Raw genomic sequence first — 23,533 nt, 5'->3', positions numbered from 1 at the left:
ATCACATGGCCCCCTCCGGGAAGAAAACGCATCCAGGGGGCAAAATTGGATTTTAGAAGTCAGGCTGGCTTTTCTTTCTTAAGTTATATTGGAACCGTATTTTTTTTTTTTTTAATATACATGTGTGGCGAAACCTGGAGTGAAACTGAAAACGGATTCAACCCCTGAGATGGCAGTAGTCTTGGAAATATATCATGTCCTGAATGAATTAGGACGGCAGGGAGTTGTGAGACGCTTTCCTCCCTTCAGTAAACAAAAATGCAAATATCCCAGATGCCTTTTACACCCTCCCCAGGGCTAGCAGCTTATTAATCAGTTCAGAACCTTTCCACACTGCTCCAATTTTTTACAAGCTGTCTGTTTCCTCTCCTGTCGTTGGTGGCTTAATTCCAGGGACACTCACCTTGGGAGAGAAGGCACCGACATACCAAGATCCTTCCAGAGTCACCCTTGCTTGCAGGCACCTGCAGATTTCCCTTGGATGTTTCCTGTTCAACACAACAGGTTTTAATTATGTGAACGAATATTTGCTCACTATTAAACCATGTTTACCCTCGTAAAAGGCAAACTCCAAAGGACGGGGATTAGGCAAGCCCAGAAGGAGCTGAACATTTATGTAAACGTGCTCAGGTTTCCTACCACCTCGCCTTTCCTTCCTGCTCCATCCTTCTGGGCGTTCTGCACGTTGGTCTTCTCATTTGAAACAAATGATCACAAGTTCTCTTTTTGCAATTTCCACCTACTCGTGGAAGCAGGACTACGTTCTCCTCCTACAGACACCTCATCCTTCTGTGCAGAAATATCCTCTGTTGGTTCCTTAACAAAGACTATTTGTGACCCTAATGGTGCTACAAAGGTGCTTCCCTTTCTGTGGCTTCTGGGTCATATTTCTGAACGAAAGGAAGACTGCCTCAGAAAATCTGAGATGTATTGTTTCTCAGTTCTTGTCAAGCATGTCGCATAGTTTGTTCCACTGCCAATTTCTTCCTCATAATTCTGACATGTTGGTTCTGAAACACATTCATTTCCCATAACCGAAAGAGCCCGAGGGGCAGGGGTAAGGGAGGGGACTTTACAATTCAAGAGAGATAAAAATGGAAGCTAGTTGTATGAGACTTCATTTATTACAATAGTGAACACAAGGGTTTCTAACGTATTGTTTTGGGTGGTTGTTAGAGTCCAATGTTCTTATTTAGAGCTGAGAGATTATGTTAAGGTCCTTCCTCCCCTCCCCCCCCATACATGCACACCAGGCTGCTCACATAAAGGGTTGAGGGGGAGACATCTCAGGAAAGGAAGCAAGAATGAAGTCACACATCTATCAACCAATGGAAAGTGAGCCATTTTATCCACGAAGTAGCTGAAGCAAGCGCACGTAAGCACCCTTTCATCTACAGCAGAGCCTGTGCTTGGATCACAAAAAGTCTGACCCACACCAGAAGTTTCAGTACAGTAGACATTTCACAAGGCAAAGCGCATGCCCTTCCTCTTCTCTAAATTAGTTCTGTGATGCTGGTGGAATGAAAGACTTCGGCTTTCAATACGCATCACTCCGATATAAATAACCACCTCTGAGGGCCTCACACTTGACTTTCTCAGAGCTCAGGTCTTCACTTCCCCCAATGTGTGGTCAAATACACCTGTTCCTCCAAAAAATAGCACACTGACTTCTTCTAAGTAAATTATCCTCAGATATTTCCAAGGCAAGGTTCTCTACCTAGGGGATCAGTTGCACATGCAAGATGCTCCATTGCATTTCTCCAAAGACACTAACCTACAAATGCAGACAGGCGATTCTGGAAATCAAAGAAAACCTGCCATACACTGTGATCTTTAATCACTGCCTGTCTGTAGGTATAAATAGTTCAGCTGAAAACATGCCTGTTCAGACAAGCCTGTGTACACTGCACATGCGCACACGCACGCACACACACGTAATGCCATGTGTCACAAACAGTAGAAAATTCCATGCTTTCAGGACAGGCACCAGCCAAATCCTTACATTGTGAAGCTAAGAATGCAAGTGGCAAAATGAGTGATTTCAGGCCACTTTTGATTATATGTTTGGAGCTTGGCCAGCAGAGCAGATTCCAAGCAAACCAGCTCAGGTGGTTCACCGTGGAATGTGCAGTTCACCAGCCTGAAACCAAGCTCTTTGTCAAGCTAGGGGGATGTTTCTTCTCCTCATCCCAGCTCAATCTCCAGTTCTCTAACATGTTAACTAAATCCCAAGTAATCAGCCTTCCCAAAAATGTGTAAGGAAAAAGGTTTCAAAGAGGAGGGGCAGACAGAACAAAACCAGCTCACATCACAAGCAGCTGGAAAGTCTGCGAACAACCAGACAAGCCCATGCTGAGCACCACTAGTTAACAGACATGACAAGGAGCCGATGCGCCATGTCAGGCCAAGGGGGAGAACAGACTGAGTTCAAACACACTTCTCCCCTATGTGACCCTACACCCAACATCCAGCTGGTCAGGAAAATAGTTTCCCCTAAGCGGGCAGCCTTGCTTGAGGAAGTCCTGTCTAAAAACAAAAGCTGACCCTGGGGATTTGTGATAAAGTTCAAATTGGACCCCTTTTTATACTGAGGATGGACTCAGAACACATGACCTATTTTGGGGCCTCTACTCAGATTGAGAGGAGCTGGGGCTTTAGGAGGGAAGAAGCAGCTGTGGTTTTCCTAGCCCGAGAACCCAGATTCAGTGTGCATCAGGCTAGCTTGAAGATTCCAGAATAGAATCTTCCTCCTTATTAGGCACAAAAGTCCATGAGAACCACACCTTTAAGTTAAATAAATGCACAGTAAATGAATAACTAGTTATTGACCATTTATATGCATGGCATTTGGGGTGGCAACCACTGATATAGAACATTTGCCCCATTTAAGATCTAACTGAGGCATAAATTAGGGGAAACTATACCAAAGTAAAAAAAAAAAATTTTTTTTTAATTTTTGACAGTTTCTTAGCTCTTTGATGTTATCACCTGTCTTGAAATTCAAAAAAAATAAATATTTAAAAATCTAGGCAGCAAATGGTACAATTTTATTCATGCCCTAAGTGTTGGATAATAAATTAGCCTCTGTCTCTCACCCTCATAAATTCCAGATTGATTAAAAAGCCTAATGTGAAAATCAAAATGAGTATTAAAAGGAAACATGAGAGAATATTTTACAATCTTGAGATAAGGAAGGACTTTCTAAGCAAGACATAAAACTCAGAAACCATAAAGAAAAAGATTTATAGCATTGACTAAATAAAAATTTTAAACTTTGTGAACTAAAAGTCAATATAAATAAAGACCAGGAAAAAATATTTACAATAGCTATACAAAGAATTAACATCCAGAATAAATAGAACACATACAAACCACCTAATAATTAACATACAAGGAATAGTCATAGGAAATTCACAATTAGCCAGTTTGATAATACTACTCATGACCCCAAAATTTCATTCCTAGATATATATACACAACAGAAATGTATACACATGTATTCTAAAAAACATGCACAAGAATGTTCATAGCATCAATATTTGCTAATAGCTGAAAGGTGGAAAGAACCCAAATGTCCATCAATCAATAAATTGTGGTATATTCACATAATGGAATATAATAAGCAATGTATATTAATATATTACAGCTACGAGCAAGTACATGAATACTCATAATGTTGAATGAAGGAAGCTAGACCTAAGAGTGCATGTTGTATGATTCCATTTTATGAAGTTCAAAAACAAGCACAACTAATCTATAGGAGGTATATTACAGGATAGTGATTTCTTTGGGGGAGGTGGGAAAAGGTCTGATAATATTCAATTTCTCGACCTGGGTGGTGGTTACAAGAAGAGCTCAGGCTGTGTTAATTCTTTCAGTAGTACACTTACGACTTGTGTACTTTTCCGTATTTTTATACTACAAGAAAATGCTCCCCCACATCCAAATGGTCAACAGGCATATGAAAAGATGCACAATAAAACTGGTAAATCAGATAAATGCAATTTTAAATGACACGGATTTTTCTGCATGTAATGTTAGCAATTTTTTTTTTAATTGATAATGTTCAGTGTTGAGGAGTATTTTGGTGTCTTTGTAAATTAGAACAGAATTTTTGGGGAGAAGCTTTAGTATTATTTACCCCAAATTCAAATGTGCATGCCTTTTGGTCCAGAAATTCTACCTCTAGGAATATATCCTTCAGAATTTATGCATAAGCACATAAATTTGGGTCCAAGTATGTTTGCTGTAATATTGTTTGTGATGCTGAAAAATGGCAAACACCTATGTACCCACAATCAGGAAAGAATGCAGCTGTTAAAGAAAATGAGGGAAACCTCTATGTACTAACACAGAAAGAACTCCAGGGTACATTGTTAAGTTAAAAAAAAAAAAAGTAAGTCACAGGACAGAACATATTATATGATCTTGTTTATGTATAAATGACCTGAATGTAAACTTTTAAAACAAACAAAATTTAAAACAAGAAAACAAAACTGAAGTCTGATGTGGCTCATTTATCTAAATATCTTACAAATCCTATCACAAAAGAAACTTAACTTCTCTCTGGAGATAGAATGCACCGTATAAGAATTCCCTGGAACCGTCTGTCTGTTTCCTGGGACAGATCCTGAGAAGCCTGCACCACGACAGCGAAGAACTGTTTCTTGTTCCACAGACTCCTGGAGGAGCCTCAGTGTCTCAGAAATGCCAGCTCCCACACAGGCCTGAGCAACAGCACATGGAGTCTCTCCAGCCCTTTGTGCTTCCCAAGCACTTTTCAATAATTAACTAATCTGCCTAAAGGGCGGGGTGGGTGTGGCTCCCACAGACGCCGCATTCCCGTCAGACGCAGTCCCTTAGCAACGGCTGTTCCTCGGCCCCTGCCCTTCCTCAGCCCCCAAACTCAGGGAGGCGAGGGGGGGCCTTCAAGGGCAACTGGGGGGCACCAGAAGGCATCTTCTCCGGGAAGAGTTATACTATACCCTCCCGGCCCCATCTCCACCTCTGGAGGAAGAACATTGCAACACACAGCAGGAGGAATAACATCTTAGTACTGTCAGTTTCAACTCTCCCATTTTTTGCTCAAGGATCCTGCGAACAACAGAAAAATGTATAGATCCTTTCAATTTCTTATTGTACAAATAAGTAGCAGGAGCGGTCTCTGTTACCATATTTTCAAATGGCTGGCACCTGCAGCGAAGGTTTCCAGCCTCTGGAATTCAACAAACCATTAAAATTTCACAATTTGGGGGGGAACCCAAAAAAGAATTGCTCATTTTTATTTTACCCAAGTACAGACATTTTAAAAAACAACCTGGCTCTTGCTACCATAAATGAGTGGGCACCTCAATACCAAAACAATGTGATCATGACAATCTCAGATTTTAAAAGCAGCATTTTAAGTTTAATACACTTAGATCCATGAAAAACACGCATTCCTCATAGACTGGTGAGCATTTCCTCACAGAATGGCATCAGTCCCCTTGGAAAGAGTTGACAGAGAGTAAATCCTAAATTCCCAAACCTGTCTATGCCTGAGAAAGACAAGAAGGCATTTCAAAGAAAATACAGACTCCAGGTTCCCACCCCATATTTACCACATCAGCCTCTCAGTTCTTCAAGAATGGGGCCCTGGTATGTGTATTGTTTTTAAAAAAGGTTTTTTTTTTTAACTATGATAAAATATTCATAATATAAAATTTACCACTTAAACCATTTTTATGTGTACAAGTTAGTGGCACGAATACACTCACAGCATTATGCCATCATCACTACTATCCATTCTGAAACATTTTAATCATCGCAAACAGGAACTCTGCAAGGGTTTAAAAATAACTCTCCATTTCTTCCTCCCCCTGCCCCGCCCAGCTCCTGGTAATCTCTATTCTACTTTCCAGGTACCACATATAAATTGAATCATATGATATTTGTCATTTTGTTATTTTACTTAGCATAATATTTTCAAGGTTCATTTACGTTATAACATGTATTAGAATTTCATTCCTCTTTATGGCTAAACAATATCCATTGTATGTATAAAGCACATTTTCTTTATCCATTCATCTCTTGGTAAAACAGTTGGGTTGTTTCTATTTTTCAGCTACTGTGAATGGTATACAAGTTTCTGGTTCAGTGCTTGCTTTCAGTTATTTTGGGTATATACCAAGGAGTGGAATTGCCGGGTCACATGTAATGCTGTTTAACTTTTTGAAGAACCATTAAACTGGTTTCCACAACAGCGCACCTTTTTACATTCCCATCAGCTATGCACGAGAGTTCCAATTTCTCTACAATTATGTCAACACTTGTTATTTTGTTTGTTTTTTGTTGTGTTTTATTTTGTTTTGTTTTGGGTAATAGCCATCCTAAGGGGTGTGGAGTGATATCTCTTTGTGGTTTTGATTTGCATTTTCCTCATGACTATCTTCATGCATCTTTTCATGTGCTCATTGGCCATATGTATATCTTCTTTGGAGAAATGTCTGTTCAAGTCCTTTGCCCATTTTATTTTTTTATTTTTTATTTTTTAAAATACATCATTTAATGCGCCCATTTTAAAATTAGGTTTTGTTTTGATTTTTTGCTGTTGAGTTATAGGAGTTTTTAATATACTCTGAATATTAACTCCTTATCAGGCTTGCAAATATTGTTCCCATGCTGTGGGTTGTCCTTTTACTCTATTAAGAGTGTCCTTCAATGCAATAAAGTTTTTAATTTTGTTGAAGTCCAGTCTGTCTATTTTTTCTTTTCTTGCCTGTGCTTTTGGTGTCATGTCCAAGAAATCATAACCAAGTCCAATGTAATGAAAATTTTCTCCTGTGTTTTCTTCTAAGAGTTTTATAGTTTAGCTCTTAAGTTTAGGTCTTTGTTCCTAAACAAAACGGATTTTTGTATATAGTATAAGGAAAGTGTCCAATTTCTTTCTTTTGCATGTGGATATCTAGTTTTCCCCATACCATTTGTTGAAAAGATTGTCCTTTCCCTATCACATGGTCTTGGCACCCTTGTCAAAGATCATTTGATCACATATACAAGGTTTTGTTTCTAGGATCTCTATTCTATCCCACTGGTCTATATGTCCATCCTTATGCCAGTACCACACTGCTTTGATTATTGTAGCTTTGTAGTAAGTTTTGAAATCAGAAAGTGTGAGATCTCCAACTCTGTTCTTCTTTTGAAACGTTGTTTTGACTATTCCAGGTCCTTTGAGATTCCATATGAATTTTAAAATAGATTTTTCTATTCTGAAAAAAAAAAACTGCTGTTGGGATTTTGAAAGAGATTGCATTGTATGTGTAGAGCAATATTTTCCTTTTAACAATATGAAGTCTTCCAGTACATGAACTCAGGATGTCTTTCCATTTATTTAAGTGTTCTTTAATTTCTTTCAGCAATGATTTGTAATTTTCAATGTTCAAGTATTTAGCCTCCTTGATTAAAAATTTATTCCTGAATACTATATTGTTTTTGACACCCTGATAAATGGAATGATTTTTTTAATATCCATTTCAGATTTTTCATTGCTAATGTATAGAAATGTAACTGATTTTTTGTGTGTTATTTTGTATCCTGCAACTGCTACATTTTTAAAATTAACTCTAGCTGTTGTGTGTGTGTGTGTGTGTGTGTGTGTGTGTGTAATCCTTAGGATTTTTTACATAAAAGATTCTGTTGTCTGTGAACAGAGATAATTTTACTCTTTTCTTTCCAATTTGGATGCCTTTTTTCCTATTGCCCAATTTCTCTGGCTAGAACTTCCAATATTATGTTGAAGGAAGCAGACACCCTTCTTTTTTTCCTAATCTTAAGTGAAAACCTCTCAGTCTTTCACCATTGAGTAGGATATTAGCTGAGGATTTTTCATATATGGCCTTTATAAGTTGAGGAAGTTTCCTTCTGCTTCTAGTTTTGTCATTGAGTGTTGAATTTGTCAAATGGTTTTCTGCATCAATTGAAATGATTCTGTGGGGTTTTTTCTTTATTGTATTAATGTGGTATATTATAGTGATTGATTTTTTAAAATTAATTATTTATTTTGAATTTTTGAAATTTATTTATTTTCTATACAGCAGGTTCTTATTAGTTATGAATTAGTGTATATATGTCAATCCCAATCTCCCAGTTCATCCCACCACCATCAACCCCCCCACCCCTGCCAACCGGCCACTTCCCCTCTTGTTGTCTATACGTTTGTTCTTATAGTGATTGGTTTTTAAATGCTGAACTATCCTTGCATTCCATGAATAAATTCTATTTGGTCATGGTATATAATCCTTTTAATATGTCACTGAATTTGATTTGCTAGTATTTTTTTTTTAATCTATATTCTTAATGGGTCCTGGTCTATAGATTTCTTTCCTTGTTGTGTCTTTTACTGGCTTTGGTACCAGGGTAATGCTGGTCTCATAGAATGAGTTAAGAAGTGTTCCCTTCTTTTCAATTTTTGGGAAGATTTTGAGAAAGAGTAATATTAATGCTTCTTTAAATTTTTGGTAGAATTCTCCAATAAAGCTATCTAGTCCTGGAATGTGTGTTTCTTTTTTTAAAAATTTATTTTGTTGAAGTATAGTTGATTTACAATGTTGTGTTAATTTCTGCTGTACAGAAAAGTGATTCAGTTATACACATATACATTCTTTTTCATATTCTTTTCCATTATGGTTTATCACAGGACATTGAATATAGTTCCATGTGCTATACAGTAGGACTTTGTTGTTTTGGAATGTGTATTTCTAAACCAACTTCTCCCTCTTCCATGCTCCCATATTTCTGATATACAGTTGGGTTTGGGACTAACTACCCCAAATACCCAATTTGAACACTCTTGGATATAACTCTTGATAAATTAGTCACATATTTTTTTAAAGAGAGGAAAAGCTTTGGGTAAGAGTTGTACTCAAGCTACCCAGCTCCGGAAGTGCCCACAGGAGGGAAAGAGAAGGATACAGGGGTGAGTGAGCCTCTGAGAACAAGGAGAGTATTGATAACCTCAGGAGGAGCCGGGTGCCTGGTGTACAGCTTCCACCCTTCACCTGAGTGCAGCTGTTTCCATCCAGATAGCTTCTCCCCACAGCTTTACCTGGCCTGTAACCACTAGAGCTCTGGGCACCTGCTTAGTCTGAGAGGTGGTGAAGGGAGGAGGTGTTATGTACAAAATGTGACTCACAGGAGTCAGACCGCCAGGGGTCAGATCCTTCTCTGAGCTCTAATGGGCCAAGCGGATGGTGGTGCAGCAGGAAGAGGAAGCTTCTTGGTACAAATTGATTAACGTGACGTTATTCTCACTAAATGTTTTCTTAAGCTTGTGCACAAAGATTATGGACAATGGAAAAGTGTCATAAAACTTGTAATCAGACAGAAAAGCTATTTTCTGCAGGTCCCTTTGCCTTTTAACCTCAATCTCTCTTCTCCCCACCCCATCTTTCCTCAGGCACCAGGCTACATTTCCAGTAAAAACTTGCTTGGCCACTTGTGTAGAAAGAGGAGTTAATATTTGAATACTCAACGGACTGGTTCTCCTTGGCAGCAAGTAGCCAAGTAAATATCCAAGCGAGAACAAGGGAAGGAACAAAATGGCACCAAGTCCAAATGAGAAGTGCCTCAGTCATCCTGCAACACCCTGGATGCCCCCAGTGAACAACATCCTCTCTCCAGGTGAGTCATGGCCTCCACACCCAGCAGGGTGTAGACACACTGCACTGAAATAAAATAGTAAGACTAAGTCAAGCAGGTAAAACACTCCCTTGTTGTCAATTTGATAAAATGTTCAATCCTGCTTCAAGAATGGAAGACAGAAGGAGGGTTTTCAACAATACCAGGTTTTATATAATCCCACTAGAACTAGGGATCTGCAGTAAGGCTTGAAAATGTGTAATCTCACAGATATTTCCATCTATAAACACAAAAGTGCATGGAAGCTCTGAAAAAAGTTTTTGTTTTGTTTTAAGGGGAGGGGAACTTCTATAGTGCTCTAGACCTTGAATAGATGATAAAAGACAGTTTGGAAGATCTGAGTTTCCTCTTCAAAATCCAAGATGTAAATGCACACTTAAACTATTCCTACTTCTACTTTTTTTCCCCCTTACACCTTATACCCTTGAAATAGAGAAGAGAAAGTGATAATAGCACCCCAGCTATGCAGAACTGGCTTAGGAGACCAAAGGCCTAAAAGAGATTGTAACGTTAGCAAGAAAGCCTGTGATTAAAAGTCACTTAAGACCTAATGCTCAAATATTCTAAGCTACTATTACATCAGAAGCATTATTTCTCAAGATGGAAGGACTAGTGAAAAACCTTATGGGCCTGCAAAGGTGTAAACTTACCCACAAGGCTGAAGTAGCCTAAGCTCTGATCTTTTTTTTTTTTCTAAGCTCTGATCTTGATGAGCATAGAAGTTCCTCTGCCCCCTTATTATTGGTAGAAAACGTCCCAAATAAACTTACACCAGGTCATTTTATCATTATCATGATGATTATTGTCAATAAACACTTATTAGGCATCCAGTTGCCAGCACTATCCTGACCAGACCAGTTTCAACTTCCCTGAATCATTACTTGGTGAACATATCCATGGGCATTGCTTCATCACTGTTCTGGACTTACACTCTTTGCAATTTCTATATAGATATGTGCTGCTTTTGACACAAGCTTTCCTTGTAAGTAGACACTAAAATACAGGCTTATAATTAGCTCTCTAGGGAGGCAAAAGTGTGTGGTAGAGCAGAGCTTAGCAGGAGAGAAGTCAAGGCAGGTATTGAAGAAACACGGCGTGGAAGATGCGTAATACAAAGGTTATCTGAAGTGTGGGCAATACCACTAAAGTAGGGGAAGAAAACAGAGTCCTATCACTGCAGACTTTTCTAGTTATTATTTCCACACATATTAGCATGTGGTTCTGAAAGTGTACTTGTGCTTTATCCAACCCCATCCAATCTTGGAAACCTATAGTGGGCTGGAATGTAAGACGTATAATCCTGGACAGACCACAGCTCCATGTGGGCAGCAATTGTGTCTAATCAAGCCCATGTCTCCAGTCCTGGGGCCAACACCTTGCCCCATGATGGGCTCTCAGTTCCTGTTTCTTTTTTATTTTCTTTTTCTTTTCTTTCCTTATCTTCTTTCCTTCCTCCCTTCCTTCCTTCTTTCCTCCCTCCCTCTCCCTCTCCTTCCCCTCCTCCCTCCCTGTTCCTTCCTTCCTTCCTTCCTTTCCTTCTTGAAGTGTGTATTTTATTCATCCCTTCACATCTTGAAATTGCCATCTCCCCCCACTACCCCACCATTGATTTCAAGGTGACAAAGGAACTGGTGATAAGTCTGAACTGTTTTTACCTCTTAAATACATCACAAACCATAGCTGCCAAATCATCTATTGAAGAAAACACAGGTCACATCATTCACTGTCTGGTGATCACTCTTCTCCAGGTAGATGGTTCGCTGCCATCATCATGGCAGGAAGCAGTCCTGTGCAGGTGCTAAGTCGCCGCCCTCAGACTCTCCCCTGGGATCGTTCTTTCAGCCCATGAGGCATTTTGATCACTCTTCTCCAGGTAGATGGTTCACTGCCATCATCATGACAGGAAGCAGTCCTGTGCAGGTGCTAAGTCGCCGCCCTCAGACTCTCCCCTGGGATCGCTCTTTCAGCCCATGAGGCATTTTGACGGGTGTCTCTCCTCCGTGCTCAGTGCCGTTACCAGGCGTCAGATACTTGAACATCAAGCCCCAGTTCTTTCGAACCATGGCAGTACCAACCCAGTGCCCATGATGATGGGATCCCCTCTGGTTACGGCTCATGAGATCATTTCTTTAAGAACTGCTCGTTGGAGACGTCTGCCTTAAACGGTGGGGTTCCCAAATGTGCAGTTCTCCTCAACAGCAAGGTTGTAATCGGGACCCTTCCCGTCTTTTGGCCTCTCCCGTTGCGGAGCACAGGCTCCGGACGCACAGGCTCAGCAGCCATGGCTCACGGGCCTAGCCGCTCCGCGGCATGTGGGATCTTCCCGGACCGGGGCACGAACCCGCGTCCCCTGCATCGGCAGGCGGACTCTCAACCACTGCGCCACCAGGGAAGCCCACCCTTCCCATCTTTGTAGGTGCTGGTCACTATCCTCATCCAGTCTTGCTCGACCCATGAATTCCAGACAAGTCAGTACTCCATCCCATCGCTGACGCCCCACCCGGCCACGGAAACGATGTGGTTTATGTAGGCCTTGTCATGGTATTCAGCATAGATGCCTCCAGTGTAGTTAGACCTCTTTTCTGTTGCCATCGTACCGCCTCTGATGGGACCGTTTGTGTAGATTTCCACCATCACCTTTTCCCTCCTGGAGAACAAGCCATAGTCGCCAACTTTCCAAAGGGTGTAGTTCTGGATGACACGGCGCTCTTTGAATTCGGTGCAGGTTCCGCACTGGTTAAACTTGTCACACTCTTGGTCCTTGGCCTGGTCGTTGTTGCGGGTCTCGTCGGGGATGCGGCGCGGGCGGGCGTGCTCCCACCCCTGCAGGTGGTCGCCCGCCTCCCAGGAGCCGGCGTTGCCGCCGTCGATGACGTGCTGCACTGAAGGCCACGCCCCCTTGCGCTTGTTGGGGCTCCGGTCGGCCGTGGCGGTGGTGCCGCCGTCCTGGGGGATGTGCTGGCTCCTGGTGACCCTGGCGTAGTTGACCCCATCCGCGTTGCGCCAGTCCCAGCTCTTGGGCAGATCCGATGGGGACAGGTACTCACGAGGCCGGGGTATGTCTTGCGCCCCAACTGGGTGAGCTGTTTCCCGCGCAGGGGCTGACAGCCCGGGCGGAAGTGGAAGCCGGCCTGCGCCGCTCCACCAGCAGCAAGAGCAGGCAGAGCAGCGGCGGCGGCCTGAACGACGCCATGGACCCCGCGCCGGTGCGATCGGACCCCCAGTTCTTGTTTCTTGAATCACATCCTTCCAGAACTCCCCATTTGTTACTTTCTTAGCCATTTGACATCTAAATCTAAGACTAGAAGTGAACTCTAAACCCTCATGTCTCTAAATTTCAAGCGCCCTGCCGTGGTACATAGAGCCAGTCTCGATGCAGGAGTAGAAAGGATGCTCCTCGACTTCTGCTGTGCCTGGTCTAAGCTTGGCTTACCTCAGATAGAGTTCTGGCTGCCTTATTTTCAAAAGGTTCCTGCCTTTCCTGAGAACTCAGAGAGGTAACATCCACACCAGGACTTAGGCACTGGGCCCCACCACCCTTTGTAACTGTTTTTCTCATTTTGTACCAACTCTTCTTGCTACTCTCCTTCATGTATTTGGAAACTGTCTCTCGCCAGTTTCACTCAGATGACCTACTAAACTGTTTTCTCTGCTCAGCTTATTAAAATAGAAGTTACAATGGACTTGAGTCTTGGTTAAGCTTTAAGTTTGCTGCCATCCGTTAACAGTCTACGCTGTTCTAAGTGATGAACACAGATGTGCCCCTGGAGTAGCTAAAGGCTATGCCGAGAAAATAATATGCTCTCCAGGAGCATGTCTTCTTCCCCTAAAATGCATGAGGTTGTGTCTGCACCAAAGATAGAGCAAGGTTTTCAGGGCACAGATCTAATGGGGAGGATGACATTCAGTAAAACTGCCTTTAGCACAAACTCACAATTCTATCCAGTTCTCCTCACACCTTGTTTCCTCATAAAATTAGGCAAATATTAATAGCTGCAGAATTTTGGTAATTACACAGTGTTTCATACTGCATCGTATAACAGTATGATTTCCAAGTTAGCCTGAGTACACTATTATGTTCCCTGCAGAACCCCAGAGCATAAGGGAGCATCCGTATGATTCCCAAGTGTCAAGCAAGTGACAATTTGCCTGGCTCTGCTCTGGAAAGGCTCTTTTGTAAAATCAGTAAATAAACTAGAAAGTATAGAATTCTATATTTACTATAGTAAAGTATAGAATAGACTACACCTTAGTATAGTATACTATAGAATTTTGGTAACTATAGAATACGCAAAGATAAAATTCAAAAGCTGCTCAAACCTGCTCAGAGGATGTTAAAGTACAGAAAAACAAGTCAACGGCTTTTATATAATGAAGAAATCGCTGCGTTCATTATTGATTCCCTCTTCCAAAAAAAAAAAAGCCACATTTCTAAGTTCAGTGGCAGGAGAGAAAATACTCATCTCTTCCTGTCATTCCCAGAAGTAGTGCTGGAGAAAATATAACCACCCAGGCATGTCATTACTACACTGAGAAGGGTATTACTACACTGAGAAGGGTACACCCACAGGTGAAGCGGATCCCCAGCCGGGTGTAAGAGGTAATGAGCAGAGCTCTAGTTTCTAGGGAAGCATAAATCACAGAACCGTTGTACTTCAGAAACTGCTACATTGTAACCAAAGAGCTGATAATTATGTCAATGAACATTCTGCCTTCTCTTTACTATACTCATCTGTTTGCTTACAAAACTAAAACCTATAGATGTTCTTCCCAAAGGCCATATATTTCTGAAAAATGCAGAAAGTTTCACTAAAAAGAGAATACTAGTTTGAAGAAAGCATTTTATTTTCATAATGTTTTTGTTAACATGTGTTCATTATCTTTATATGAAATGGGTTATTCAGTTAATTATTTTTATAAAATTAAAATACCATATGTAAGAGGGAAAGTGCAGTAAAGAAAGCAAAACTGCAAATTGTGGTAAAAGTAGCTGGTGGTGATGGTAAATTTTAACCCACTAGAAAAGGGGGTCTTTTGACCCCCTTTCAGCCAACCTTTATCAGGCACCCTATGTGCCAAACAAACACCACGCCAGATGCTTTAGGAATACAGGAAGGCAGTATGACAAATGGTCTATGCCCTCAAGGCATTTTTAGTTTAATTGGAATGAACAGTGGTATGTAGATATAGATACAAAAATCAACAATTCTAGGACATGAGCTGTGCAGTGGTTAAAAGTACAGACCTGGAACCAGGTCGCCTCAGTTTGAATCCCAGCTCTACCACTCAAGGCCAGGATTAGAGTGAGACACTCTCCTTGGGCACAAAATTTACAAGGGTGCCAAAAACTTGGTGATCAAGATAAATAATATTTTAATGCAATATTTTTAAAAATCAAAATTAATACAAAAAACTCATGATGCACAAAATAGCAAAAGTTTAAATACAGACAGGCTCCAACAGTCCTGTGTCAAGTCATAGTGGAGCCTAAAGCAAAAGAAAAAAATGTGTGTCCCTACATAGATGTTTGATTGTTTTTTTTTTGTTTTTTGTTTTTTGTTTGCGGTACGCGGGCCTCTCACTGCTGTGGCCTCTCCCGTTGCGGAGCACAGGCTGCGAAAGCGCAGGCCCAGCGGCCATGGCTCACGGGTCCAGCCACTCCACGGCACGTGGGATCCTCCCGGACCGGGGCACGAACCCGCGTCCCCTGCATTGGCAGGTGGACTCTCAACCACTGCGCCACCAGGGAAGCCCTCGTTGTATTTTTTTACTGTTATTTTTTTTCTGGGACATTGATGGGGTTGAGGAAATATTGAAAATGAAAAAGTAGGTGTATTAAAAATCACATTCAGTTTCAATATTTTATTTTTACTCAAAATAGAATTTATTCTAATTTTACTTTCCTGGCTTTCAAGGAAGCAAACTCATCACTTACTGGCTTTGTAAACCTGAGTGAGTTTCTTAACCTCTCTGTCTTAGTTTCGTCCTCTGTAAAAATGGTAGGGCAAACAGTGCCACCTCACAGGGTTGTTGTGAAGGTTAAAAGAGTTATTACGTTTTAAGCACTTAGAACAGCACCCTGTCCAAATTCTCTCCAAGGTACACCTTTGTTATCACTGTATCTTTATTATATAGACAATGAAAGTTTTAGAAGATCAGAGATAAGAGATCAGCTCTAGCTGAGACGATTGGTCACTCATTATCTGCTATATCACTGCACAGGAACATATGCTCCATGGGGGCTTGCTCACCACCTTATACTTGGGTCTACAATAGGTCAAGCCTACGATAGGCACTTGATACATACTGTTTCATTGGACAGATGACAATCAGAAAGTTCTTCACAAAGAAGATGGAATTTGAGTTGGTTGGCCTTCATTAAATGATAGGAATAAAATTGCAGATGATGAGGGAAGGTATGATGATATTAAGTGTGTTGAGTTTGAGTTACTAGCAATATATGCAACTGGAAATATCCACCAGTCCTATGGAAATGTGAGGTTAGCACCTGGAAGAAAGAACCAAAGTGTAAAGTTGGGCATGTTTCACATGGTTGTGATAGGAGCATCACATAAGTAGATGCCCTCTCTAGAGGAGCAGGTGTGTACAGGGCATAGCAAAGAGCAAAGGACCAAGATGTGGAGACAATGACTGGATGAGTCTGACGAGGAGCTGGGGAAGACATCTTAGAATTCAGGATGACTCTCAAGAAGTAGGAGCCGCCACATCGTATGACATCTCCCTGACTCCTAACACATCTCTGAAATAAGTGAAAATGATCTGGATTCGATCCTTAAAGGTGCTCGCTAAAAATTATTTTGTGTCTTCCAAAAGCTGATGAAAGTTCAAATGAAACATTTAGCAGTTAATAGCGTAGGGAATTCCCTGGCAGTCCACTGGTTAGGACTCCGTGCTCTCACTGCTGGGGGCCCAGGTTCAATCCCTGGTTGGGGAACTAAAATTGAGGCTAAAAAAAAAAGCAGTTAATAGAGTATTATTAACATCATATATTTACTTCTAACTACATTCCAGAAAACATATTTACAAGCCATTTATTAGCTCATGGGGGATAAGCTGGCATGATATACACTGCTGGTCACCCGACTTAACCTATCCCTTCCTCTCTTGAGAAAACCCAAATTTGGTCCCCATGGCCAGGTGCCATGGAAAGGGCACCGTGGTCAAGCCCTGAGGCGGTGTTCTCGATTCAATTCTAGCCAGTGAGACATGAGAAAAAATCTGCTGGGTGGGGGCATAGTTCTGGGAGAAATTCTCTTGCTAATAAGGAGTGACAGGCAAGAAGTAACCATTCCTTCCCTCTGACTCTGGAAATCCTGCTGGGATTCGGTGCTTAGAAGTGCTTCAGCTGTCTTGGGACCATAAAGGAGGAGCCGATGCCTAGAGGGTGGCAGAGAGGAAAGTTGGATAGAACCTAGGTCTACCATGATGTCACCGAGCCACTGGATTAACCAATTCTAGAACCAACCCATCTCTGGCCTTTTAAATGGAACAATAAATCCCCCTATTGTTTAAACCCATTTGCATCAGAGTTTCTGTGACTCAAAGTCAATCATGGTTATGCGTTTAAGAAGACCTGACCTTCCCTCATCTAGTGATTCATCAATTTTACCAGAATCCAGCTTTCATATGTGTGGGATGAATTAGACCTGTAAATTCCCAAAATGGGGATCCTTTGCTTCTTGGAATCAGCATCTATAATGAATAAAAGATTTTAGCATATGCTTGTTTTAAATGTATCAGTAAATTACTAGGCTCACACACCAACAGAGATACCTCACCTAAGCTGCCTTGCCACACAAGATTGGAGACTCTAATAATAAGTGGACTGTATTCAGAGAAGCAGCTGGAATAAGGGGCTCAGTAAGAAGCTTGATTGTGGATTACATGCTCTTTCATTTGTTACACAAATATTTGTTTCCAGCTGGAGTAGAAGTCCCATATTAATTAGAGCTAGAATTGCTGACTTGATTTACAGAATGTAGACAAGAAACACTCCTCATTCCTTACTCTAAAAAGTTAGAGGGGTAAAGGAGGGAGTGACATTATTCATACCAGAATAGCTTAGAGATGAGGTTGCATCACTTATGAAACTTTAAGGAATCAAAGAAGATAGTGACACCAAATACAAAGCCAATTAACCCTTCTATCTGGCAGCTGATAGCATTTCAGCACTTCCGCTTTCTTTTTCCCCTCATTAATTTTAAATGCTATTGACAAGACTTTTCTTTAACCTATTAATTTGTTTTTATTCCCCTCCCACCCCATGCAATGACTCCTCTCTCCCTTCTACCATTTGAGCAAAGGATGCTTGCGGCAGAGCATAAGGCACAGGTTGCCTGCAATATATTTTCCTTCTTTTGTTTTCAAAAGCTTAAGCCATTGATTAATTTGTGGGGTGCGTGTACGGTAGGCGGGTTGGGGGGACCTGTAAGGGAAACATGAAGAAAGTGGAATGTTCGTCAAACTAAAAGATTCCAGGAGACAGGAGGCAAGGACAGAGGTCTATGGGCCCCTCATGCATCAGGGCCCAGAGCCATCTCCATAATAGTGCCCTAAGGAGGTGACCAAATGTTCAAAGGCCCAGCTTTATAATACACCTAAAGAGATAGAACTCTAGGCAGTAGCCTTGCCAAAGGTCCCCAGGCTCTAAGTGCCACAGGGGAAAAAAACAGAGCCAGTAGGTTTGAAGGGACTGTACTTGCCAGGGCAGTGGGTGTCTCAGAGGACACCAATACAGTCCAGGGACTGAAGACCAGAGGGCCTTCCCCTGTATCTTGGCACTATGAGACCCGGGGCTTCCAAACAACCCTTGGGGTGAGGAGGCTCTGGGGGGCAGTCAGGTATGCCTGTGGGTACATTTCCTTCTTGCTGTGTAGGAAAAGGTGAGGTTGAAGTTAAGTTGATTTAAATACATGAAAAAACTCAGTATCCCTTGCCACCTAGGTCTGCGGCCTGGGAGTCACACCTGCAAACATTGACTATTTAGGGCCCTTACTCAGTGAAATTCCTCTCTACATTAAGTTAGTTGTGTCCACTTTGGTAACATGCCAGAAACCCTTGACTCTAGACTTGTCTTAAAATCTCTAAGTACAGAGGCTCTCACGTGGAGGGGCACAGCACACGTGGTGCCAGACCATTCTAGATAGAGACCAACTAGCAGCACCAGAAACACCTCTTTGCATTTGAGGACCGGAACATCAGACGGCCCAATCTAATGCTTGATTGCAAGCAACAGAAGACAGCCATGCTCACTTTTTCTCAGCTGGTGTGTATTGGGAGAATATTGAAGAGTTCATAGGAAGAATGGGAGGGCTGGAGGCCAAGGCTCAGGAAACAGGCTGGACACCAAGAGAGGATGGGCAGTAGGGACCACAGCCAAGGTCATGCCACAGGACTGTCTGCCCCTGCTAGTACTCCACTGCTGCCCACAGCACGACATCATCGCCGCAAGTGGTTTCTGAACCATCTCTGAATCTTTGCTTCACTCCCTTGATATTCAAAGTCCCAGAGAGGAGGGTCTGACTGGCTGAGACTGGTTCCTACCCTGAATGTCTGGCGTAGGGAGGAGGGATCGCCCTTGATACAGGGTGGAGCACTGCACCTTGACACACGATGTGGCATTGCCTCCAGATGGAAAGGGAGATGCTGAGCAGAAAACAAACTAGCCCACGGTCCACTACATTCCCAGCCACTCAGGGAGAACAAAAGGGTGTTAAAGTTTTGTAAGCTCCAGCTTTAAATGAGCTACCTTGGAAATATATTTGCCTTATTTCCTGGAATCTAGCCCTGTAAAAGCTTTACGCAGGCTCGTAATTTCACTCCCAGATCAACTTGCAACCCATGACCCTGATTGCTGCCCGGTACTTGGCCCTGGATCGCTTCTCCTGTTGATTTTAGATTACTATAGCAATTCCCCGGCTCAGGGACAGAGAGACCTGCCAAGCACCCACATTCAGAACAACATTTTCACTTTATCTCTCCCCTCTTACCTCTACCCTGATGCCCATGAGTCCTGTTGGCTACCTGGTAAAGTTAAGAGGGAGGATAAGCTTAAGGACTACAGAATTAGAAAGTATTTTCATCTCCCTACTTAGAAGCAGAACTAAATTCTCAGAAAAATAGGAATATGGCCTGTTTTTTAAGCTCTTCAGAGGCAGGAAAACAGTATCCTCGATACATCCAACAGTAAATAAGACACAAACTGTGTTTGAAGATTCAGGAGAAAACAGAAAACACTTGATAAAAACGGGAAGGAAGGGAGGGGAGGGATAAATTAGGAGGTTGGGATTAACATATACACACTACTATATATAAAATAGATAACCAACAAGGACCCACTGTAGAGTACGAGGAACTATACTCAATATTTTGTAACAAATCTATAAGGGAAGAGAGTCTGAAGAAGAATATATATTTATAACTGAATTGCTGTGCTGTACACCTGAAACTAACACGATATTGTAAAGCAACTCTACTTCAATTTAAAAAACAAAACAAAAAAACAGGAAGGAAGATGCACACACACAGGAGGAAGAGTCTGTCCAAGGGGTCACGACAGTGGCTGGGGACATAGCGTCCCCACATCTATGATTGCTCCTGGCTGCTTCGCCAGCTTTGGCCAGGCGGACATAGTGAGCAGACAAAGCCTCTGTTAGAGGTCAAGACCTCTCTCACATCTGTCAGCGCTGGAGGGCAAAAGCCTCAGGATCTGTGTCTAACCAAAGAATCTCCTTTTTTCAACCTGTTTTCAAGAGGTTCATTATGATGTGAGAGGGGAACACACCCTCTGGAAAGGGAAAAATTAAGTGAGGTCTAAGGGCACTGTTCAAAACTACAGCTACGCTACACACCTACAGTGAGCACTACAAAGTCTTAGAAAGTATTTATAAGCCGTGAATACCAATGCTTAACGGATGCTAATTCATTGATTTTCTTTTTAAAAGAAAAACTGGGAAATTTTAAGTGAAGGCAAAATCTTTCCAATGCTTCCTGTTCTAATTTTCCTTAACTTTTTCACTCGGTTCACTCTGTATGTGAGGGTCTTGTGTTGTCAGTTGGGCTGAAGGGAGGGCTAAGTCACCCCAGACTGTGCTTCCCTCCACCTTCCCCAACCTGTGTGTAACTGAGTGTGCCTATTAGCAGGGCCTTGAGAGCCACAGCACCAGTGGCCCCAAAGTTGCCCACTGGCCAACAGTGAACAGGTTCTAGCCAGCCCTCCCTCAGGTTTGGACAGCTGCTTTGTACCTAGCCCTGAGGTGGGGTGGGAAGTCCAGACAAGACGAGGCAAGCTTTTGCTGAGTTCTGTGGATGCATGGGGGCAGGGAGCCTGCTCTGGGCTTACTCCACGTTAGGCTCCCAAGTGGGAAATCCAGGGCAAAGGTAGAGTCCTGAAGGAAAATAGAGCAAGTCTGAAAATTCTAAGGGCTCCACTGAGACACAGAAGCCTGTATGTCCTCCCCGCTCCCTTTCCTCATAGCTGATCACTCTGCTAAAGGAGATCCTGCCTCATGCAACAGCAAGTATGTTAAAACAAGAGGAAAGTGAAACGATGTGCGGCTGATTTTTCATCCCAGGTGAAGCCAAAGTATATAGCAATTATAAATATTATATAAAATATAAATAAAATATCTAATATTGAAGTTCCTCACAGCATTTTCTTAAATATGGGCTGAAGGTCATGGAATGAGGTTTTTGTGTGACTCACATTTATTTCTTTCCATTTCTTAGCTGTCACACTCATTCCACAATAAAAGGCTTTCTAGCCTATTATTACTTCAGGAACACTAACGTTTCTCAGGGGACCTCCCTACCCCAAGGAGTTTTTACTCTATCTCCAAAGATGATAGAACAATCTCAAACAGTGTGTCAATTTATGGGCTTAGTTAAGACATAAATTACTCGGCCATCAATCAGATCTGCATAGATTTGCTGTATTAGACCAAGGTGCACATCTGAGGGCAAGCCTTCAGCTGGTCAGAAATTCCCAGGGTGAGTTTTACAAGCAGTGCTGGGACCCTGATGCCTCCATGGCTTTTGTTGTAAGTTGTTGTTTCTCTTTTTTTTTTTTTTTGCGGTATGCAAAGGTCACTGTTGTGGCCTCTCCCGCTGCGGAGCACAGGCTCCGGACGCGCAGGCTCAGCGGCCATGGCTCACGGGCCCAGCCGCTCCGCGGCATGTGGGATCTTCCCAGACCGGGGCACGAACCCGCGTCCCCTGCATCGGCAGGCGGACTCTCAACCACTGCGCCACCAGGGAAGCCCAGTTGTTGTCTCTTGATCATGATGTTATGAGGCTCAGAAGGAAGTGAAAAATGACTTCGATTCCAAAATGGAAATGTAATATACGAGTTCAACAAGATCTAGGTACACTACATATTTTAATTTATAAAGATGCTCCCAAACTTTACAAGCGTTCCCTTCCTGCTCAGCAGATCACCCAGCCTCCTGCTTCATAAAGAAGGGAAAGGGCATCAGGACTGATATCTCCCTCCATTTCTCTCCTTTCTACTTCCTAACTTGCATTTTCACTCACCTCCTTCTTTCTAGCTGAAGGAATGTGTACCCCCCTCCAAGACCCACATGGTGCTTCTGATAGCATCCCCACCACCTGGACACCTCAAACCATCAACAGCCCCCATCCTCTTTCTTCTTCATTTTCTCTCTTGTTAGTAATTCCCCCTCTCCCTCTTCTCCCTGAGAAACATGGTCAACGCTCTCCATCCTAAAAAACCTCTCAGTACTACTTCTCACCTTCTCTCTGCCAATCTCCTTGAATCCACTCACTGTCTTCCTGTCTCTTCACCTGCCACTCATACCACACTGATTGCCCTTAATACTAGCTTTTTTCCCACTTACACTTTCTCCTTTGGATGTTTACATCTATTCTCATGGAGTCACATATTACTTAAAAACGGATAATTCCAAAGATCTACCTAGCCTTGAACTCTTGTCTGAGTTCCAAACCATTTCTAAGTGCGTACTGGTCATACCCACCTGGGTGTACCAGAGGCACCTAAATAAATAAGTCTAAATCCAAACTCATCCACTGTCTCATCTCTTCTCAAACCCACGCCCCCAGAAAATGCCTGAATTTTATCTACCTGAGTTATTACCAAATATCAGAAATTCTAGTACTTCCCTGATGGTCCAGTGGCTAAGATGCTGCGCTCCCAATGCAGGGGGCCCAGGTTCGATCCCTGGTCAGGGAACTAGATCCCACATGCCGCAAGGAAGATCCCACACGAGGCAACAAAGATCCCAGGTGCCACAGTTAAGACCCGGCGCTGCCAAATAAATAAATAAATATTTTTTTTAAAAAAGAAAGAAATTCTATAAACAAGAAAAGACTACATATGTTAAATAATCCCAAAGATATAGAGGAATACGGGGGAAATCTGTGACACCCATAAAAACAAACAAACAAAACACTAAAGAATAATCTAAAGGATTATTGAATAAAGAACCCCCCAGATTGACATATATACACTAATTTGTATAAAATAGATAACTAATAATAACCTACTGTATAAAAAAATAAAATATATATATACTACCATAGTAAAAAAAAATTTAATAGCAATTCATATGCACATTATTGTGGTATTACTTGCATTTCTGTATCTGATTCTTTCTGGAGGAGTTTAAAGGTTAACTTGATAGTTTACATTTTATTGATAGATTTCCTTTATGCTATAAAGGCAATACGTTGTGTGTTTATGCTTGGATGCAATCTGGAATAAAATGAAGTAATTTTAAGCTCCCCCCCAAAAAAATACATGAATTACAAAAAAAAAGAAACCCCCAAAGGAATATGGACAAATATATTAGAATAATGAATT

At 41.9% G+C, this 23,533-nt stretch overlaps 1 protein-coding gene, 1 non-coding gene and 1 pseudogene across 2 annotated transcripts in view; 1 reads left to right on the top strand and 2 right to left on the bottom strand.

The window, feature by feature from the left end:
- LOC113622976 (uncharacterized) overlaps window positions 1-11,738 on the bottom strand; it is a 30,564-nt gene extending 18,826 nt beyond the window's left edge. The window contains exons 1-3 of the mRNA XM_027111733.1: window positions 11,693-11,738; window positions 4,560-4,765; window positions 404-488 (exon numbers count right to left, since the gene is read on the bottom strand). Coding sequence (XP_026967534.1) covers window positions 404-488; window positions 4,560-4,765; window positions 11,693-11,738 — 337 coding nt within the window. The remainder of the gene's footprint in view (window positions 1-403; window positions 489-4,559; window positions 4,766-11,692) is intronic.
- On the bottom strand, window positions 11,501-14,467 carry LOC113622723 (cathepsin Z-like; annotated as a pseudogene).
- Window positions 14,468-22,830: 8,363 nt separating this feature from the next.
- Window positions 22,831-22,903, top strand: TRNAG-CCC (transfer RNA glycine (anticodon CCC)). The gene has a single exon. It is a non-coding gene; the product is annotated as a tRNA-Gly (tRNA).
- Window positions 22,904-23,533: the final 630 nt, after the last annotated feature.

This window comes from Aethalodelphis obliquidens, unplaced genomic scaffold (genome assembly GCF_003676395.1).
Source record: "Aethalodelphis obliquidens isolate GAN/ISIS:26980383/991018 unplaced genomic scaffold, ASM367639v1 scaffold10, whole genome shotgun sequence".
Taxonomy (NCBI): Eukaryota; Metazoa; Chordata; class Mammalia; order Artiodactyla; family Delphinidae; genus Aethalodelphis; species Aethalodelphis obliquidens.
This window is presented reverse-complemented; position numbering and strand designations above follow the sequence as displayed.